This window comes from Nyctibius grandis, chromosome 2 (assembly GCF_013368605.1).
Source record: "Nyctibius grandis isolate bNycGra1 chromosome 2, bNycGra1.pri, whole genome shotgun sequence".
Classification (NCBI taxonomy): Eukaryota; Metazoa; Chordata; class Aves; order Nyctibiiformes; family Nyctibiidae; genus Nyctibius; species Nyctibius grandis.
The window spans coordinates 122,784,686-122,801,001 of record NC_090659.1 but is presented as its reverse complement, the minus strand read 5'-3'; the positions used below and the strand labels follow the sequence as shown (position 1 = coordinate 122,801,001).

At 40.5% G+C, this 16,316-nt stretch overlaps 1 protein-coding gene across 3 annotated transcripts in view; it reads right to left on the bottom strand.

Annotated features, from left to right (window-relative positions):
- TENM4 (teneurin transmembrane protein 4) overlaps nt 1-16,316 on the bottom strand; it is a 359,290-nt gene that overhangs the window by 205,272 nt on the left and 137,702 nt on the right. For 2 of the 3 annotated variants that reach the window (XM_068395558.1, XM_068395561.1), the window contains 3 exons: nt 10,870-11,122; nt 5,554-5,652; nt 3,246-3,481 (listed from right to left, as the gene is read on the bottom strand). In XM_068395558.1, the coding sequence (XP_068251659.1) occupies nt 3,246-3,481; nt 5,554-5,652; nt 10,870-11,122 (588 nt within the window). The remainder of the gene's footprint in view (nt 1-3,245; nt 3,482-5,553; nt 5,653-10,869; nt 11,123-16,316) is intronic. The other variant, XM_068395560.1, reaches the window with a different exon arrangement.

Genomic DNA, 16,316 nt, shown 5'->3' with positions numbered 1-16,316 from the left:
CAACTGTGATGCGCCTGATGCTGTGAAGAGCATCCTGAAGCACTAGATGTTACTCTGAAGTATTTCCATTAATCGATCAGTGTACAAAAAAACAGAGTAAATGCCAAGCTACTGCTATGGGACCTGATCCAAAGTGCATTGACTTAAATCAGAGTCTTTGCAATCACCTCAGTTTGCTTTGGAAGATGAAAATGGTCATTAAAAAGATAATTTCTATGGTTGTTTTAACTAACAGGAGCAGGTGGAAAGTAGTCAATTTCCCAACACTCATGAGCTGTTATATAGATTAGACCTTCTTACTCATGATTAAGCTATACCTTCCCACTCAAATAGCCCCCACAGCATTGAAAAGAGCAAGATACTGCTTAAATGAGGAAAGGTATCTGTAAAAAATGTGACTATGCAAATATAGGGAAAAAAAAACAAAAACTAGAGGAAAAGCAGTAATTTGTTTTGCAAACAGACCAGGCTATTTAAAAGAATGAACAAGTTCCTGTTAAGAACTGCGTAGTTTTTATCAGAATGCAAAATGTCTCAGCTTAACTTAGTGAAAGCACAAACATTTTGACTCCCTGATTCATTTTTTTTCTTTTGGGTTAGGTGATACAATTCTCATCTGCAACTTGACAGGATGTAGAAAACGATTACAAATGAAAAGGTTATTCATAATTTTTAAATGAGTTAATTAGTAAACCCCGCCAGAGTCACTCATTACAGTAATTAATAATTGATTATACTTGAAATTAAACACAATTTTTCATCAAAATCTAATTAAATATCTGCCTTTTTGCTTGTTGATTAGAACACTGGGTCTGGTAGAGACAATCTTTGCTAAATATGTTTATGCTGAACTGAACCATCGAATTTGACTTTTAATAATTGATAGTTCCTTTAGAAATTAGTAATTATGACCCATAATTACAGCAGTTCAACCTGATCAGCATTTCTGGCACCTTGCCAGCCATCCATGGAGCCTGGCAAATGCCACAGAATTCATCAGAATGGGGAAAACGGGATCATAGAATCATGGAATCACAGAATGGGTTGGGTTGGAAGGGACCTTAAAGATCATCTAGTTCCAACCCCCCTGCCATGGGCAGGGACACCTTCCACTAGACCAGGTTGCTTAAAGCCCCATCCAGCCTGGCCTTGAACACTGCCAGGGAGGGGGCAGCCACAGCTTGTCTGGGCAACCTGGGCCATTGTCTCACCACCCTCACAGTAAAGAATTTCTTCTTAATATCTAATCTAAATCTAACCTCTTTCAGTTTAAAATCATTCCCCCTCATCCTGTCACTTCATGCTTTTCCTGGAGCCTTCTCTTCTCCAGGCTGAACAGCCCCAACTCTCTCAGCCTGTCTCCAGAGCAGAGGGGCTCCAGCTCTCTGAGCATCTTCGTGGCCTCCTCTGCACTTGTCCAACAGCTCCATGTCCTTTTTATGTTGGGGGCCCCAGAGCTGGACGCAGCACTGCAGGGGGGGTCTCATGAGAGTGGAGGGGGAGAACCACCTTCCTCGACCTGCTGGCCACGCTGCTTTTGATGCAGCCCAGGATACGGTCGGCCCTCTGGGCTGCAAGCACACGTTGCTGGCTCATGGTGAGCTTCTCGTCACCCATCACCCCCAAGTCCTTCTCCTCAGGGTTGCTCTCAATCCATTCTCCACACAGCCTGTATTTGTGCTTGGTATTGCCCCGACTCACGTGCAGGATGGAAGAGCCCTCAATAGATCTACTTTTTAACTATATTAACTGTGATTTTAAACAAGAGACCAATCTTTTCAGAACTCTGAAAAAGGTTTTTGAGTTGGAGAATAGCGAGTGGCAAACCAAGCTCTTCCCAATCCATCAAATGGCACACACCTCCTCCATCAGAATTAACAGGCACTGCTGTTCTGAGTCATAATGGTACTCCTCTGACACACTGAGATAATGTCCAAAGGAACCATGTTCAGGGCATAAGAATACCAGACAAATGAGAAAGGCGAGTCCAAATGTACATAGCAAATGATGAAAATTGACTGCATATTTCATCAAACTGCTGCTGATTTAATGTTGGTTAATTAATCATTCCTGCTCCTCTTACAGGAGGTATAAAAGTGACCAGAGTATGATGCAAGGCAGAAGTGGAAACATATCAGTCATTAAAGAAGTGTACATAAAAGGAATACAGTAAAAGCAATCCTTTGTGGTAGTGCTAATTATACTCATGTGAAATGAAAGTAAAAATCTTTCGATCCAGGCTAAGATTTGTAATTCTAACCACAACCTTTTATAGATCATTAGTGTACAGGAAGTCACAGCAAAATCAAAAAGACTCATTTGTGCCATGAGAAATGGGCTTTTTTACCTATGATCACATCTGTAAGTGTCTGACAACTAGAGTTTGCACCACTGAGAGTTTAAAATAAGAGTCTAGGATTGGACCTATGTTAGACATTCATAACACGAATACCAAATCTAACAACTGAAGAAAAAGTAATTGCGACACCCAAACTTCACAGGCTGAAAAATACAATTTTCACTTCTAACATTTCAATTACTTTTACAAAAAAAAACAGGGAGAATGCTTTTTTGCAACGAACAATGACAACTCTTATAAACCAAAGAAATTCAGATCATGCACAGCACAAGAAAACACCACTGCTCCTCCACCCAAGTAGCAAATTTTCCCAGCTCCTCTCCTCAAATAAGGCCCTGTTGGACCACAACCTAAACTCAGTCCTTCCCCATCCACCAGGTCACCCTGTGAACTTCAATATTGTTGGTTAAATGCCTAGGATGTGCCACCAAAAGACAGAATAAACCCACATTTTTTTGTGTCAGGATCTTGCTTCTGACCCTGCTCCTGTCAAAGTCGATGGCAGAAAACTCACACAGACCTGGATGCAGACTGTGATTGGGACATGGACCTCACTGCCTGTTTTAATGGGCTGCTTTGAGAAAACCTGGTGGGTTTGTCTCACTCCAGGTACACTTTCATCTGCAGAAAGTAAACAGTCCACGCCATTGAAGGGAGCACAATATATGACTTGGGTCTTAATAAGTTCTCCTGGCTCTACAACATGTTTTAGGCTCCCTACCATACCACTTCAGCCTCAACTAAGTCAACCAAGGCCTTATTTCCCTGTTACTTTGTACCATGATCTTGACCCTCTGGTTCCCAAACATTCTCAAATGCTAACATTATGGGTGAGTTTGGAGAAAAATGAAAGAAAAGCAGAAAAAAAACCCAGAAATAAGCTTACCTATGAAATACGCCAGCAGGATCACAAGCGTGACTGAGATGACAATGGCACTCAGAGCAGCGCATTTCCAGTTACAGTACTTATAGGGTTTCTTCAGGTTAAAGGCAGGCCTAGAGAAGGTACTTCTGGGAAGGGGCCTAGGAGGAGGAGAGTACACAGTGCTGGACGTCAAGGGATATCCCGGCGACGTTGTACAAAAAAGGGGAGAAGTGCCTCCAGGTTTAAACAGGAAATGCCTGAGGGAAGAAAGACCAACAGCAAGTGACTCCTCATACAAATCGAAGCCAAGGGAGACGTGGGGTGGGAGGATGACGACTGCTGCCAGGACAAGGAAAGCAGCTCCACACAATGTTGGCTACGGACATGGATGGCATGCACAAAAGAGAAGAATAAAAATCAAAGGCAAGTCACACAGAGTAAAGGAAAATAAAACAAAAAATCACAGTGCCAACAATGCCACAGAGAACTCTTCAAGGGCAGGAGTCCCCTCTGTGGAAGAGCTGGCGTTAGAGTGAGGTGAATACCCCAAGCACAGCTACAACAGACTGGTGGCGTGGGCAGCACCAGGGGCCTGCTCACACTCCCACAGAAATGCCCTACGGAGACTGAAGAGGAGCGTGGGTCGGATTAAAGAGGGGAGGGCATTTACCAATTCATTGATCACTGCATGAGAGCTTTTTTTGTATGGCATTGGTGAATGGAGATGGGGAAAGAGAGCTTAAGCCATTCAATAGCACCCAAATTGTCACAGGGGGGAATATTCACACTGTCCCTGCCCGGCAAATTTAAGTGTCGGACAATGGCATGGCTAAAAGCATCAAAGCCCAGAGTTCAAGTCCTGTGTATTGCTAGCGGGGAGAGGCACCTGCTTCCAGAAAGCAGTCCAGAGCACCATAGCTTGATGCCTACCTTTAAAAAGTGTGAATTACTGTCAAAGGCAACAGCGTTTCCTGTCCAGTGACACATTGGGAGGCACCGCGTTTTGCCCACTACTACAAACGCAGCCTGAGAGCCAGCCTGTGAGGACCTTGTGTGAGACTCATGAAAGCACAAAAAGAACCCACTGCAGTCCATGAGTTCCTGAAATGAAATGTCCCAATGGGAGTTTTCTCCACAGGAATCCTAAATGAAAAACCTAATTTTGGTGAGACACCACGAAGTACAAGGGATTCAAATTCCGGGAATGAAACTTGGGAAATGGATCTGACTCATCTATCACCATGCTGATATCAAACAAAAATGCAGCTTGTGAGGACTGAGAAACAGCCCCAGCGCAGTATGCACCTTCTGGCGTGGTTTATGGGGACAGATTTGCAGCCAGTGTAAATGCAGTCAGCATGGGTCCGTGGGAGTCAGTCAAGCCAGTGGATTATACCGATGAAGATGTGATTCTATTTTCCCCTTGAAGTCACTTGGGCAGTCACAGGGGGAAATGTCACATGCAGAAACATCACCATGCAGAAAAGCCACCGATGCATGCAGTATAAAATAACACACAATTCTCCAAAATAGGTGTCTGTAGTACTACAGCCATGGTTTTACTGGTACTCTAAGCATGACTGCTGAGCATTAGAGAAAGATTCATTATTTCTACTAATGCTCTACATCAAAATATTAATTTTTACAGAGAGTCAGATACTATCCTGTGTTTTGGAAAGTATTTATTTAGACACAGATGTGTCTGTTCTGAGCAAAGAAGTACCTGCAGTGTTCAAGTACACCAATTAGATCTTCAGTTAATAATGGCTGTCAAATTAGAAACTGCCAATGCAAGGTCAACAGTTTTGGCACTACATGTCAAGTTAATAGCTGCTTATAACATAAAAGTTAAGTGATCAAAAGTTAGGTAAAGATGCTAGAATGAGTTGTTAAGTCAAAATCAAAGGCTTGGCTTACATACACCACTAGTAGACACTTGTAAGATAAGGTATGTGGAAAATACCAGTTTAACAATATGAAGTGTCAGGCTGCCAGCACAAAAATGGTTTAAGATTTTTATGAAAATTAAATTAATCTTAGTTTATATGGGACTCAAAATTGCTGTAGGTACTTCTTACTAATGCAATTACTTTAAAAACAAGGGAAAAAAGGGAAATGGCATGCTGTGGCTAACTAGCATATAATGAGTCTGCCATTAACATGTACAGGACACAGTGCTCCAAGTTCCAGAACCTCACTTTTTTAAAGCCATCTTGGAAGAGGTCAGCAATGGTGTTGCCCTTAAACATCATTAATATGACCAAATGCTTTCATGCAAGGATCGTAATGACTGTACAGTAAACAGGAAGACCACGGAAGTGTCACATACCCATCATTGTAAGCACCGTCATGTCGGGAGGAGGTGAGAATGTCCATCTCAATGAGGTTGTCCTGCAATGTCTCTAGGAATGTCTGCTTTGCTATGTTTCTACATACATATGGAAACATGAATGAAGCCAGTGAGTCATGCATATATGAAGCGTGATCTTATAAACCACAATGGTTATAGTGCAGTTGTGCATGGAATTAGAATGATGGACCATATATTTATATGTATAAGATGGTACACATATACATATATAGCTTTTCAGAATGTTCACTTCTTTATATATACACTATATATATGCATATACACACGTATAAGCACACACGCCCATGTGCATGTATGAAAAAAGTTGATGTCTTTGTTCATTTCACATTATTTATTGTCAGTGACATATGAAACCTTCTGAACTGCTGGATTCAAAAGACTAGATTTCAATCCAGCACAGCTGTAACCTTGTTATACTCCTGCATCCGTGTTACTGCTACTCTGAAAAGGCATAGCACAGTATCTATATCCCACTGTGGCCAGTACCTTGGTAGTACCGTTCCATCTAACGTCCTCATGGATTTCCAGTGAAAATCTGCCACTCCTTTGCGTAAGTTTCAGTTTTGCATTTGAGAACTTTTTAATTGCCAATGTGATTAGTTTGTTTTGTGGAGCAATAACTTGTTATTTAGAAGTTTCAAAACGCAAGTTTTCCTCAAAATGAGTATTCCAGATAAAAGTTTCTGAGTGAAAAGCAGGTAGAAGCTGGAAAAAGGTTATGCTGTAACCCAAATTCCAATACCAGAGTACTGGCTGTAATCTGGATATTACAGGCAATAGGCAAGATACTTAGGGCCTGCATGTGGAAAAGCCTGGTTTTGACTTTTGCACACAATAGTTGCATTATGCAATATCTGGCCTCCCCGGCATGTACTTTGATGAGTCACATTTTGACCTATATATGCTAAACTGTTTTGTACTTTTTGAGGAGAATAGCAGGAACGTAAAGAATTAAGTCAGAGGCACAGCTGGGGACAGACTGTGTCTTTCTCACCTTCAGGCTTGTTTCTCAAGACCTGGCAAAAGAATATTCTTCCCATCTTTTTTTTTAAAAAAACAAAAAAAACAGTCCTGATTTTGCCTATGTCTGTTTTCAGCATCAAAACTGAATCTAAACCTGAATGTGAATAAATTCCCTGGCCAAACCTAGCAAAAGGAACATACCAGCATTGTGACACTTTATCACTTATGAAGGATTAAGCACGTACAGGACATAAGTGACATGATGTGAACTCAAACCAGAACTCCTCTGTCAAAGAAACTGGATTCAGGTTAACATGCTATACCAAGAGAAACCAGCCCTGTCACATTATACAGACCTTGATACCGTCTCTTCTAAAATGTCCTCAACCTTAAGTTTCATTTCTACTTCCTTCTCTTCCTGCTGCTAATGCCAGCGCTTGTTTAGCTCAACTCACTGCTTTTGCAGGCCCCTGGGCTGCTTTAACAGAACAGATCTACTCCTTGATCTGAATAAAGTAAAGTGACTCCTATTCATAGCTTTGGAGAAAAGTGGATCAACATGCATGAGCTGTGTGCCATAGCACTTGAAACATCAATCCATCCCCAAGTGTTTGTGGCTTCCTCACATTCCCTAGGAATGCAGGAAAGGTTGGATGTTGAATTCAATGCAAAAAGAAGCAACATATGTGCATGCACTGCGCATTTAATGGGCAAGAGGCAAGGCATCTAGCAACACACCAATCAATAAAAGTTCAGCAGTAGTTAAAATCCATGTCAAATTGGTTCCGTGAATTTCAGTTGTGGATTGTCAATAAAACAGAAGAGAGGAGGGTTATATAACCTTATAATGTATGCATTTGTAACAGAGAGGTCGCTGGGTCACCGAGGTGACTAACGCATGACTGTCCTCCTCACTGACGGCTGGACAGAGTCTGCTCCCTTGGAGATTACCTGTGAATAGCTGTCTAGTTACAAAGCACTCTCCCTTCTCATTAGGAGTTGTGGTGGCAGAATCTGACCTTACGTGATTACCACATGAAATTTCCTGGGAGTGGAAGTCTCCTGAAAGCTGCTGGTTTGTCAACTAAACGTCCATCCAGTTGGCATTTATTTGCTCCCGCAAGGTCAAATGTAGAGGAACAGAAAGGAGGCCACAGAAGACAGAAGAGTGAGGAATAAATATGGGGGGAACTGACTTACCTGTCAGGAGTGACTGCTGAGCAAAGATCTTCTCATCACAACCTTGACAATGTATTGCTTTTAGAGCAACAAAAAAGGGAGCAAACAGGAAAAGAAAGAGGAAAAAGGAGAAACAGAGAAAAGGGAGTAAAGGGAAACTAACTAAAAGGAGGGAGAGAAGAGGAGGGGCTCTTCCTCTTGCAACATACCAAGTTCTCAGATATAGGATATGCTTATGGTGTCAGTTTTATACTTGTGCTACACATCTCTGCTTGCCTTTGCATTACAGTATGGAAATTTCCAGGCAGTGACAAACTATCCTAAATTCCCAGTTCTGAATACTGCCTGGAGCCCAGGGCAGTCAAAATCAAGCCTCTTCAAACTCTGGGGTGCTTAAAATCTATGACTGCAGGCACGTTTCACAGCCTGTGACAATCCCTGTTTAAAAGACATGTTTTCTCTCTCTGTTGACTAATATGGGATTTTGAAAAAATGGATATTCAACAGAAATACAATTCAATTTTTGACATGACATTACTATAATCTCCTATTGTTATACTTCAAAGGCCTTAATTCTTGGATTAATGTCTCTTGGCCAGGATTTAGTTTTTACTTATTGGACATTTTATTCTCTGAGGTGGAGACCTTTTTTTGGTTCTAAAAATATTTGCAGTGGGGAAGGTCGACTTCAAGGAAGAGGCGGAATTGGACATCCAAGTTGGCTGAACAGCTCTGAAGTCTGGTCTTTTATGTCTGCAGAATTCCCACCAAAGGAAATGGAAGATCTCTGCATGTTGGAAGAGCAGACTGTTGGAGTGGAGACTTGTCCCAGATTTATTATGCAGCACAGCGTTTTTGCATTATGACACTATTATAACACATTTTATTTTCTTAATAATGTTTAGCAAAGGAACAAATGTCTGTCAGTCATGCTCTGTAAATGTGCTCATTTGCTGTTTAGCATAAAATTACACATTTTTTCCAGCATGTTCATTGTCTGAAGGGACACTGGGCAAAATTATGCCACTCCAACTAGTGTGTCAAAAGCTGCAACATCAGTCTTGAAATGACCTGTTTTTTACCTTATTAATAAAACGGTTAAATTAAGGATCAATTACAAATGTGACTGATTTGTGATACAAGTGAAATCATCAAATGATGCAGAAGGAACTCTTCATGCAGGTAGAACTGCAACATCCAGTCTGGTTAACAGCAATAATGTGACCAATCCAACTTGCAGAAAGAATAGCCTGCTTCAGATCTTGAAAAATTTTCATCCAGAATGATTTAATGGAGAAGAAATGAGGACAGTCTTTAAGGATGTACTCATTTACAATTGAACGGGAGCAGTTCAGGACTAGCCAGATAACTGTTCTGTCTATGAACTCCTGCATTTATTAAGATGTGGTAGGGTTGTCTCTCCATCTCCCTCTCTGATTACCAACAGAATTGGACAAATAGGGGCAGGATGTTTTCAGCAAAGATCTTTTATCTCTGGCATTCCTCCATTGATCCAGCAGCAAGGATGTTCCTTCTCAATTGTAAGGTGGTGGGTTCTGAGAGACTCCAGGCAGATCTGAGGATGTCTTGGTACTATTAAAACAGTATATTATCTCTTCTCCAAAGAATTCACAACCTGGTTTAGAAAAAGGCACAGGGATTCCTCCAGAATGATAGAGGATTATTCACAAAAGGGCTGCAGGAGTGGGCCTAAGTATTTTTTAATTTTTTTTTTCAAAAGAAATAACACATAAAATTCACGGCTTGGGTATATATGCTCAAGAATTAGTAACACAATATAATTACTGAAACTGTTGCCAAATCACACTTGCAGTACTGGCTTATAATTTTATCTTAATCTTTTGGATCCAGCTGCTTAGTTGTGTCTTTTTAATCAAGCAGTCACAGAGAAATTAATTATCCTTAAATGCCATAAAATGTTAGATTGAGGTCTGCTTTGGAAGTTTCAGAGGGCCAGCAGACATAGCTCATTCTCAAAAAGATCGACAGATGCGCTCATTTTTAGAACCATTTCTTAGCAGAAGCTGGCAAAGCTTGGTACATTTTGTCCCAGGATACACACATAGCTACCACTGAGCTCAGCGAGATTCCCACAGGCAGTGACGTGACAAATTTGGCCCTTGGCTCAGTTTTCAGTCAGTATATATTTTTTTGCTGTCTAAGATTTTTCTTGTTGGTTTGAGAAAGTAAGACAAATGAGGGGAAAAAAAGGCAGCTAAGCGCACAGTGTTGCACCTGGAAGACTCCTCTCCAGACTGAAAAAGCTACCATTTATGGGGGCTAATGACTCCAGCATCTCCAGTGGTTTCTCAGTAGCAAAGGAAATGGTGAAACAAAACCTCTGGAGAATGCAAAAACTGAGTTTCAAGTGGGACAGCAAGAAGTAGATGCACTCACCATCAGATGGGAGGACTGAGGCTGAGGGAATATGAAAACTCCCTTTTTCAGAACCTACACAGAACGTAAACAAAGCTACGAACTCGAAAAACTCAGTGCACCCTTGTCATATCCTTCGTGTGCTGCATAGGTGGAAAAGAATTTAAATGCTACATGGAAACATCATTAATTGACTGATGCTCTGCTATCCAGTGTTTCAGGCTTGCTGGAGCAACGTTGTAGGATAGTAAAATGCAGCAGCCAACCTCTCCTCATTAGGTAAAACAAGATCAACCTTTCCTGAATGATGTACTACAAAAGTATCTGCTTGACGAGGCACAGCTAGAAGGCTAAATCTTTTCAATATATTGACTGATTTCTGTTTCTTAAATAGGATATTGATTTATCCTACCACATAGGAAGAAAATACATTAAAGAAAAATAAAAGAAAGAAACCCAAGAACATTTTAATCTATGATTCTGGTTCCAATTGTAAATGAGGAAAAAAACCTTACAAGCAGCTGTTAAAGACAGTATTTTCAGTTTATGAAAGAAGAGCAATTTCCTCTTCTCCTAGTTCAAATAAAAAGACACAAGGAATAATAAATACAACTCAAAATACTTAAGCCAAACACCGGTTCCCAAACTGAATGGCTAGCTACACAGATGTGTGTATTTTCCATTACATCCTTAGCACACAGAGAACATTGTAAAGTACTAAATAAAATGACCTACCTAGTCTCCAGTGGGATGTTACTATTAAGCAACCAGTTGTCCTGAGCATGGGCTGGCTCTTGAGTGCTGGCTGGTTGTTCTCCAGAAAGAGAGTGATCTGTAGGAGCTGGGCTGGGGTTGCTGCGTGGAGTGAAGTTCCCCCTGTTTAGGGAATTGATGGAGGCTGCATGATGTTGATTTGGGGTGTGAGCGTGTGATATTGGAGGTGGTGGAGTTCTAAGTCTTGAATGATTCTGAAGATTTGGAGGATGATCTAAAACAGAAGTAAAATATTTTTAAGGTTCATGATTTGAGTTGTTCCATACTGCACTCATTTATGTGCAGGCGCTTCTAAAAAAGTATGAAGGCTGGGACGCCATGTATCCTAAATCAAACTCAAAAGCGTAACATAGCCTTGTTCCATATGCTCTAATGACATATGCATTGATCCCCCAGCTGGCTAGAAAAATAGTTCAGTTTCATGCACAAAAGTTCTGAAAGCTTAAAGCACTGCAAAAAGGTTGTCCTGACAGCCAAGTTAACTCCGAAGAACAACTGCAGGCTGCAAACTGGAGTCTATCTGTGACACTGATTTGTGATAAAGCATGAAAAATACAACCAGCCTGGCTAGATAACACTTTACAGCAATTTTATGATGGATATACAGCTCCCAGTGAAGTTTGTTCTGCCTGTTTTGCCCAAGAATTTTCAATAGCTAAGTCAACAAGAAGACTAAGAATACATTTAATCATAGACTGAGTTTAAGGAAAGCCATAAAGCTGTGTCAGGGTTATACAATTTAACAAAATCCAATAGTTTGTACTGTTAGAGACGTATTCAAACTGAGTAAAAAATGCATGTGGCTTAAAAACTGAGGTGTCAGGAAAATGAAACAACATATGGTGAAGAAAGATGTAAAGATCTGTGATACAGCTACTTTCAGTAAAACTCAAAGTATTTGTTAACCAAGAGTCTGAGTGAGGTAGATCAAGGAAGGCAAACACTTAGGAAAGAACAACCTAGTGCTGATTATATCCGTATTTTTATTTTTTTTAACTAACCATCAAGGATTTTTTTCACATGTTTTCTGGAAACAAAGAAAAACTAAAATATTTGATGGTACTGGAAGGAGACTGACAGTTCAGCATACTGCATACGGGATACAGAAAACTTATTCCTCTCTGATTTTAGTACGTTTATGCTCATAAATCATTAACACACAACAGTTATCTGATGCCTTATCTGAAAAAAATTTACATCCTATCAATCTAATACTTACCAGACAGACTTCTGTATCATGAAAAACAAACACTCATTTACTCTCTAATTAGAGAGCTCAGAACTGAATGAACTGTACCTAGTCCTAAATTACAATGAGTGGTATCAAAATTAGCATGATATTTAATGACACTTTTGAAATCTGGCTTAGGACTTGGATTCAGGAGAGGAACAGAAAAAGCAGTTACAATATTTCTGTAGCCTCTTGGATATTTAGACACATAAGATAAAGATGTGTGAGACACATCCCACCCTTTCTCTCCTCACCCTGTATTCACTCATACTACCTTACCATTAACTATGGCTGATTATGCCAAAACCTTAGGGTGGTTGAAGTGGTCTAGCAAAAAAATAGGTGGTGTTAATTACGAAGGTGCCATTATTCTGTTTGAACATGTTTTTACCTCTGGCTTTGTTATGTTAGACATGGGACTAGGGGTCTATATTCCAGGGAGAGAGCTGAGTGCTTTTAGGGTCCAAATCCGTTTTACCCTGTACTCTGAGAAAGGTCAGAGAAACACCTTAAAAGTGCTGTTTTCTCTATATCAGTACAACAGTGAACAACCAGCTCAAAGAAAGAGGTCCATACTGATCATCTACATTTGGACAGATAGATTCCTCCCTGGAATCTAATAGAGTATTCAAGAGTCTGGCTTAGGAAAAGCTCATCCAAAATTACTAATGCCATACTGGACTCTGACCTAACACTAGCTAGTCCTGACAAATTCTGCACATCAGCCAGAAAACTAAAGGGAAGGACAGAGTAATGACCATGGACTGTACAGACAAGGAATATCAGAACTAAATTAGGTCTGACCTCAGCTTTGCAGTACCATGAGGATCGAGGCATCCAGCCATCCTTGGGCTGGATATTATTGGGGACTGTCACTTAACTGAAGCCCTGACCATGGAGGTAATAAAAGCAACAATGGAAGAATCCTGCTGCTGGCTTAGTTAAATTAGTGACTCATTTTCTCACTCAACAGACAGCAGCCATGATTGCTTGGCTGGGCCTCCTTTGCTGAGAGGCAGAAGGAAGATGAGAAGATAGGCACAGAACACACCAAAAACTGCAGTCTCGGGAACATGTCTGCTTGCGGACAAAGGAGGACAGGAAGAGTTTATTAAATCCAGGCTGAGGGAGATGAATGTAAATAGAGGATTTCCAGTTTCTAGGTCTGTCAATATATCACCATTCACAAGAAACTTAATTCATCCTAAAGAAAATGGCTTGTCTAATCAGGAGCAACATACCAAAGGTTTTCAAGACCACTTATTTGAGTATTCATTACAACTGATGCCTAAGAAGAATATGCCATGCAAATGGGGCAAATGGGTGAAGGCTGGACTATGCAATAGGTGTTTTGTGAAGTTCTCCCACTATCGGTTGACTTTCCCTACTGGAGACACCATTTTCAGACTGTGAGTCAGAGCCCGTTTCCAAAGATCTCTTATGTAAATTCCAATTTACACCCTATTATTGCAGACATATTGCAGATGCTATTATGGATAATGCTTTCAAATCAAGTAAAAATGTGTCATTTTCATTCTCTGTTTGCATACCCTCTGTGATTTCTTTGCTAAGTAAAGACAGCACATCTATCTTACTCTGGTCTATGTGATTTTTCACAGGATTTTATAGCTTATATTTCTTTTTTCTGACATTTAGGTAGCTTTTCCTCCCAGAATATTTTTAATTCTATTCATACACAAATTCTGAACACTTATGTCATGTCTGAGCACTACTGAATTTAATATACCTTGACTAGGATTAGCAACTATTTCCCTTGCCTTACTATCTTTTTTTTTCTTCTTCTTCTCAAGTTAAGGAACATTAGAAAAAAGGTGTAGATGAAAGCAGAAGCTATGAAATCTTCCTACTGAAAATTACTGCAGCTATGCAGCATTTTCTTGATGCAGCAAAACTATTGAGGTTCTTACCCTCTGCAGTCACCAAAAATCCTATGGTATTTGCAAAGCATAAGGGAATCCCACAAAGAGAATTCCCTCTTGATTTCCTAAAATTGCCATTGTCCCCTTATTCAAACATGCTCTTTTTAACTTGCTCCTCGATGCTTGAGTGATATAAAGTGTGTGGTTATATTTCCCCACAGAACCTTAATGCTGGCTGCAGTGGCTCCCTTACATCCTTACATCATGTATGTGTGTGTATCTAATACAGTGGGAAGATGCTCGCATTATCCTGCTATATATCATACATAAACACTGTATATTTATGGCTGCTTAGGCAGGACGGAATTTTTTCAGATCCCACCAAGTCATAGGTGGGATACAGGGGAAGTCAGATACAGCTTTCTACATGTAACAGCAAGCCTTTATTGGGACAACAGTACCACAGGAGTTCAGAAGACTTCATAGAGGAGCAGGACTTCGTGGCCTTTGCATAAATTGTACTAAGTTCCCCAAGACTTTTCTTAAGAGACTCTAAGATGGCTAACTGTGACTATTTGGAAGTTATCTTGGCTTACTCAAAAAGAGGTAATTTTCAAAATTTTCCTCATCGCAGTTTTCTTCTTTGGTTTCCAAAAAGACATGGAGTTTATCATTCCCTCTCTACTTGTCGTTGGCATGAACAACCTGACATATGCTATTCAGAAGGACCAGCTAAGCTAACAAAGCACTGATGAATAAAAAAACCCACCTTGTAAACCCCCACCCCCCAACACATTTCTAGTAGTCTTCAGACTCAAGTAGCACAGTCTATGGGATGATTTTTGCCTTGAAGGGACAGCAAAAGACACCTGTCAACAGCAAAGGAGTCCTCACAGTCTTAGATGCCAGGTGCCAATGAAACAGGGTCCTGGTGATGATGTTCAACATTTCTAGGAGATATGCTGTCACTGTGGAAGTTTAAATAGCTCAGAACTTAATGAACACCCCTCATGTGCTCTAATGGGTCTCCAAAGTGTGTCAAACGTGAAATATGTCAGTAGTCAAATGTAATGAAACATTGGAAGTCTGATTGAGAAAAACACCAATAGAAATCAAGTTGTCTTTGTGTTGCTTTTTTTGTTTGTTTTTTGACATTATAATGTCATTGACTAACGCTGGCTTGGTAACCACAGATGAAGCAGAGCTGAAAGATAACTCAGTTAATGAAGTCTGTACTTGGCAAATGCTAGAGAGCCTTGACAGAATCCTGTGAATGAAGAATTGAATAAATGTGAACCATAAAAATATTACCAATGAGGAGCTAATATGACAAAATTTGAATAAAAGGTCTGAACCTCGTGTTCCTTTTCTCTCCCTTAATCATTAATGAATAGTACTGTTTTGAAATTAGTCTATGTAACAATTACACTTTCTGATTCATTAGGTTTTGGGATTGTGTTCAGGGCAAAAGTGCTAACCTCAGAGTGAAAAATACTCTTTCACCTTTTTTTCTCAGCTTCTCCTGTTCCTCCACGCATTTGTCATTTGTATGTCTGCTCACATTCAGACAGCCTGATGCCTGACTGGTGTCTGGGTTAGGTACAGGAAATATTTGTCTTTACTCACTGGATATAGTGCCAGGTGGAATGAATCACTCATTGCTCCCTTGAACTTAAACTCCACAGTAGCTGTGATGACTAACTTGGTAGCGTGACTTTGAGCAATCGTGCTCATACCCACACACAGAGAAATCCCCCCCATTGCAGAGGAAACAATTTTTTTTTAAATAATAAACTCTGCATTCAATTAACAGAGCAGCTGAGAGCCTTGCTTTGGCTCCAGGACCATGTTGCAATCTGCTGCATATATACACTCACAGCATTCACACCACCAGCCAGCTGAAATTACCTTCATAGGTTCCCTGTCCCTTTGGGTGCCACTGGGTATGGAAGCTGGGGTGCCTTCACTCATTAATCTGATGAGCCACCTGAGGTCAGGTGAACTATGAAAGACTGAATTGGGTCTTCCCCAGCACCCTTGTAGGGGGCACAGAGAGTTTGCTGTTAAAAGTGAGACAGCTTGCCAGAAACAGGCTCCCTATCAGACACATGGCATCTGCAAAATGAAAAGCAAGCAGAATATTTAACCCCCAAATTGGCAGATAATGGAAAAATATGAGGAGAAAAATTAGAATGGGAGATTGTCTGCTCAGAGGGTACTTTGGTGGCTTCTGGTACAGCCAGGATCAACTGCAGACCAAGCTTTTCTCCCATTTTCATAGAATCCAGCTGAATGTG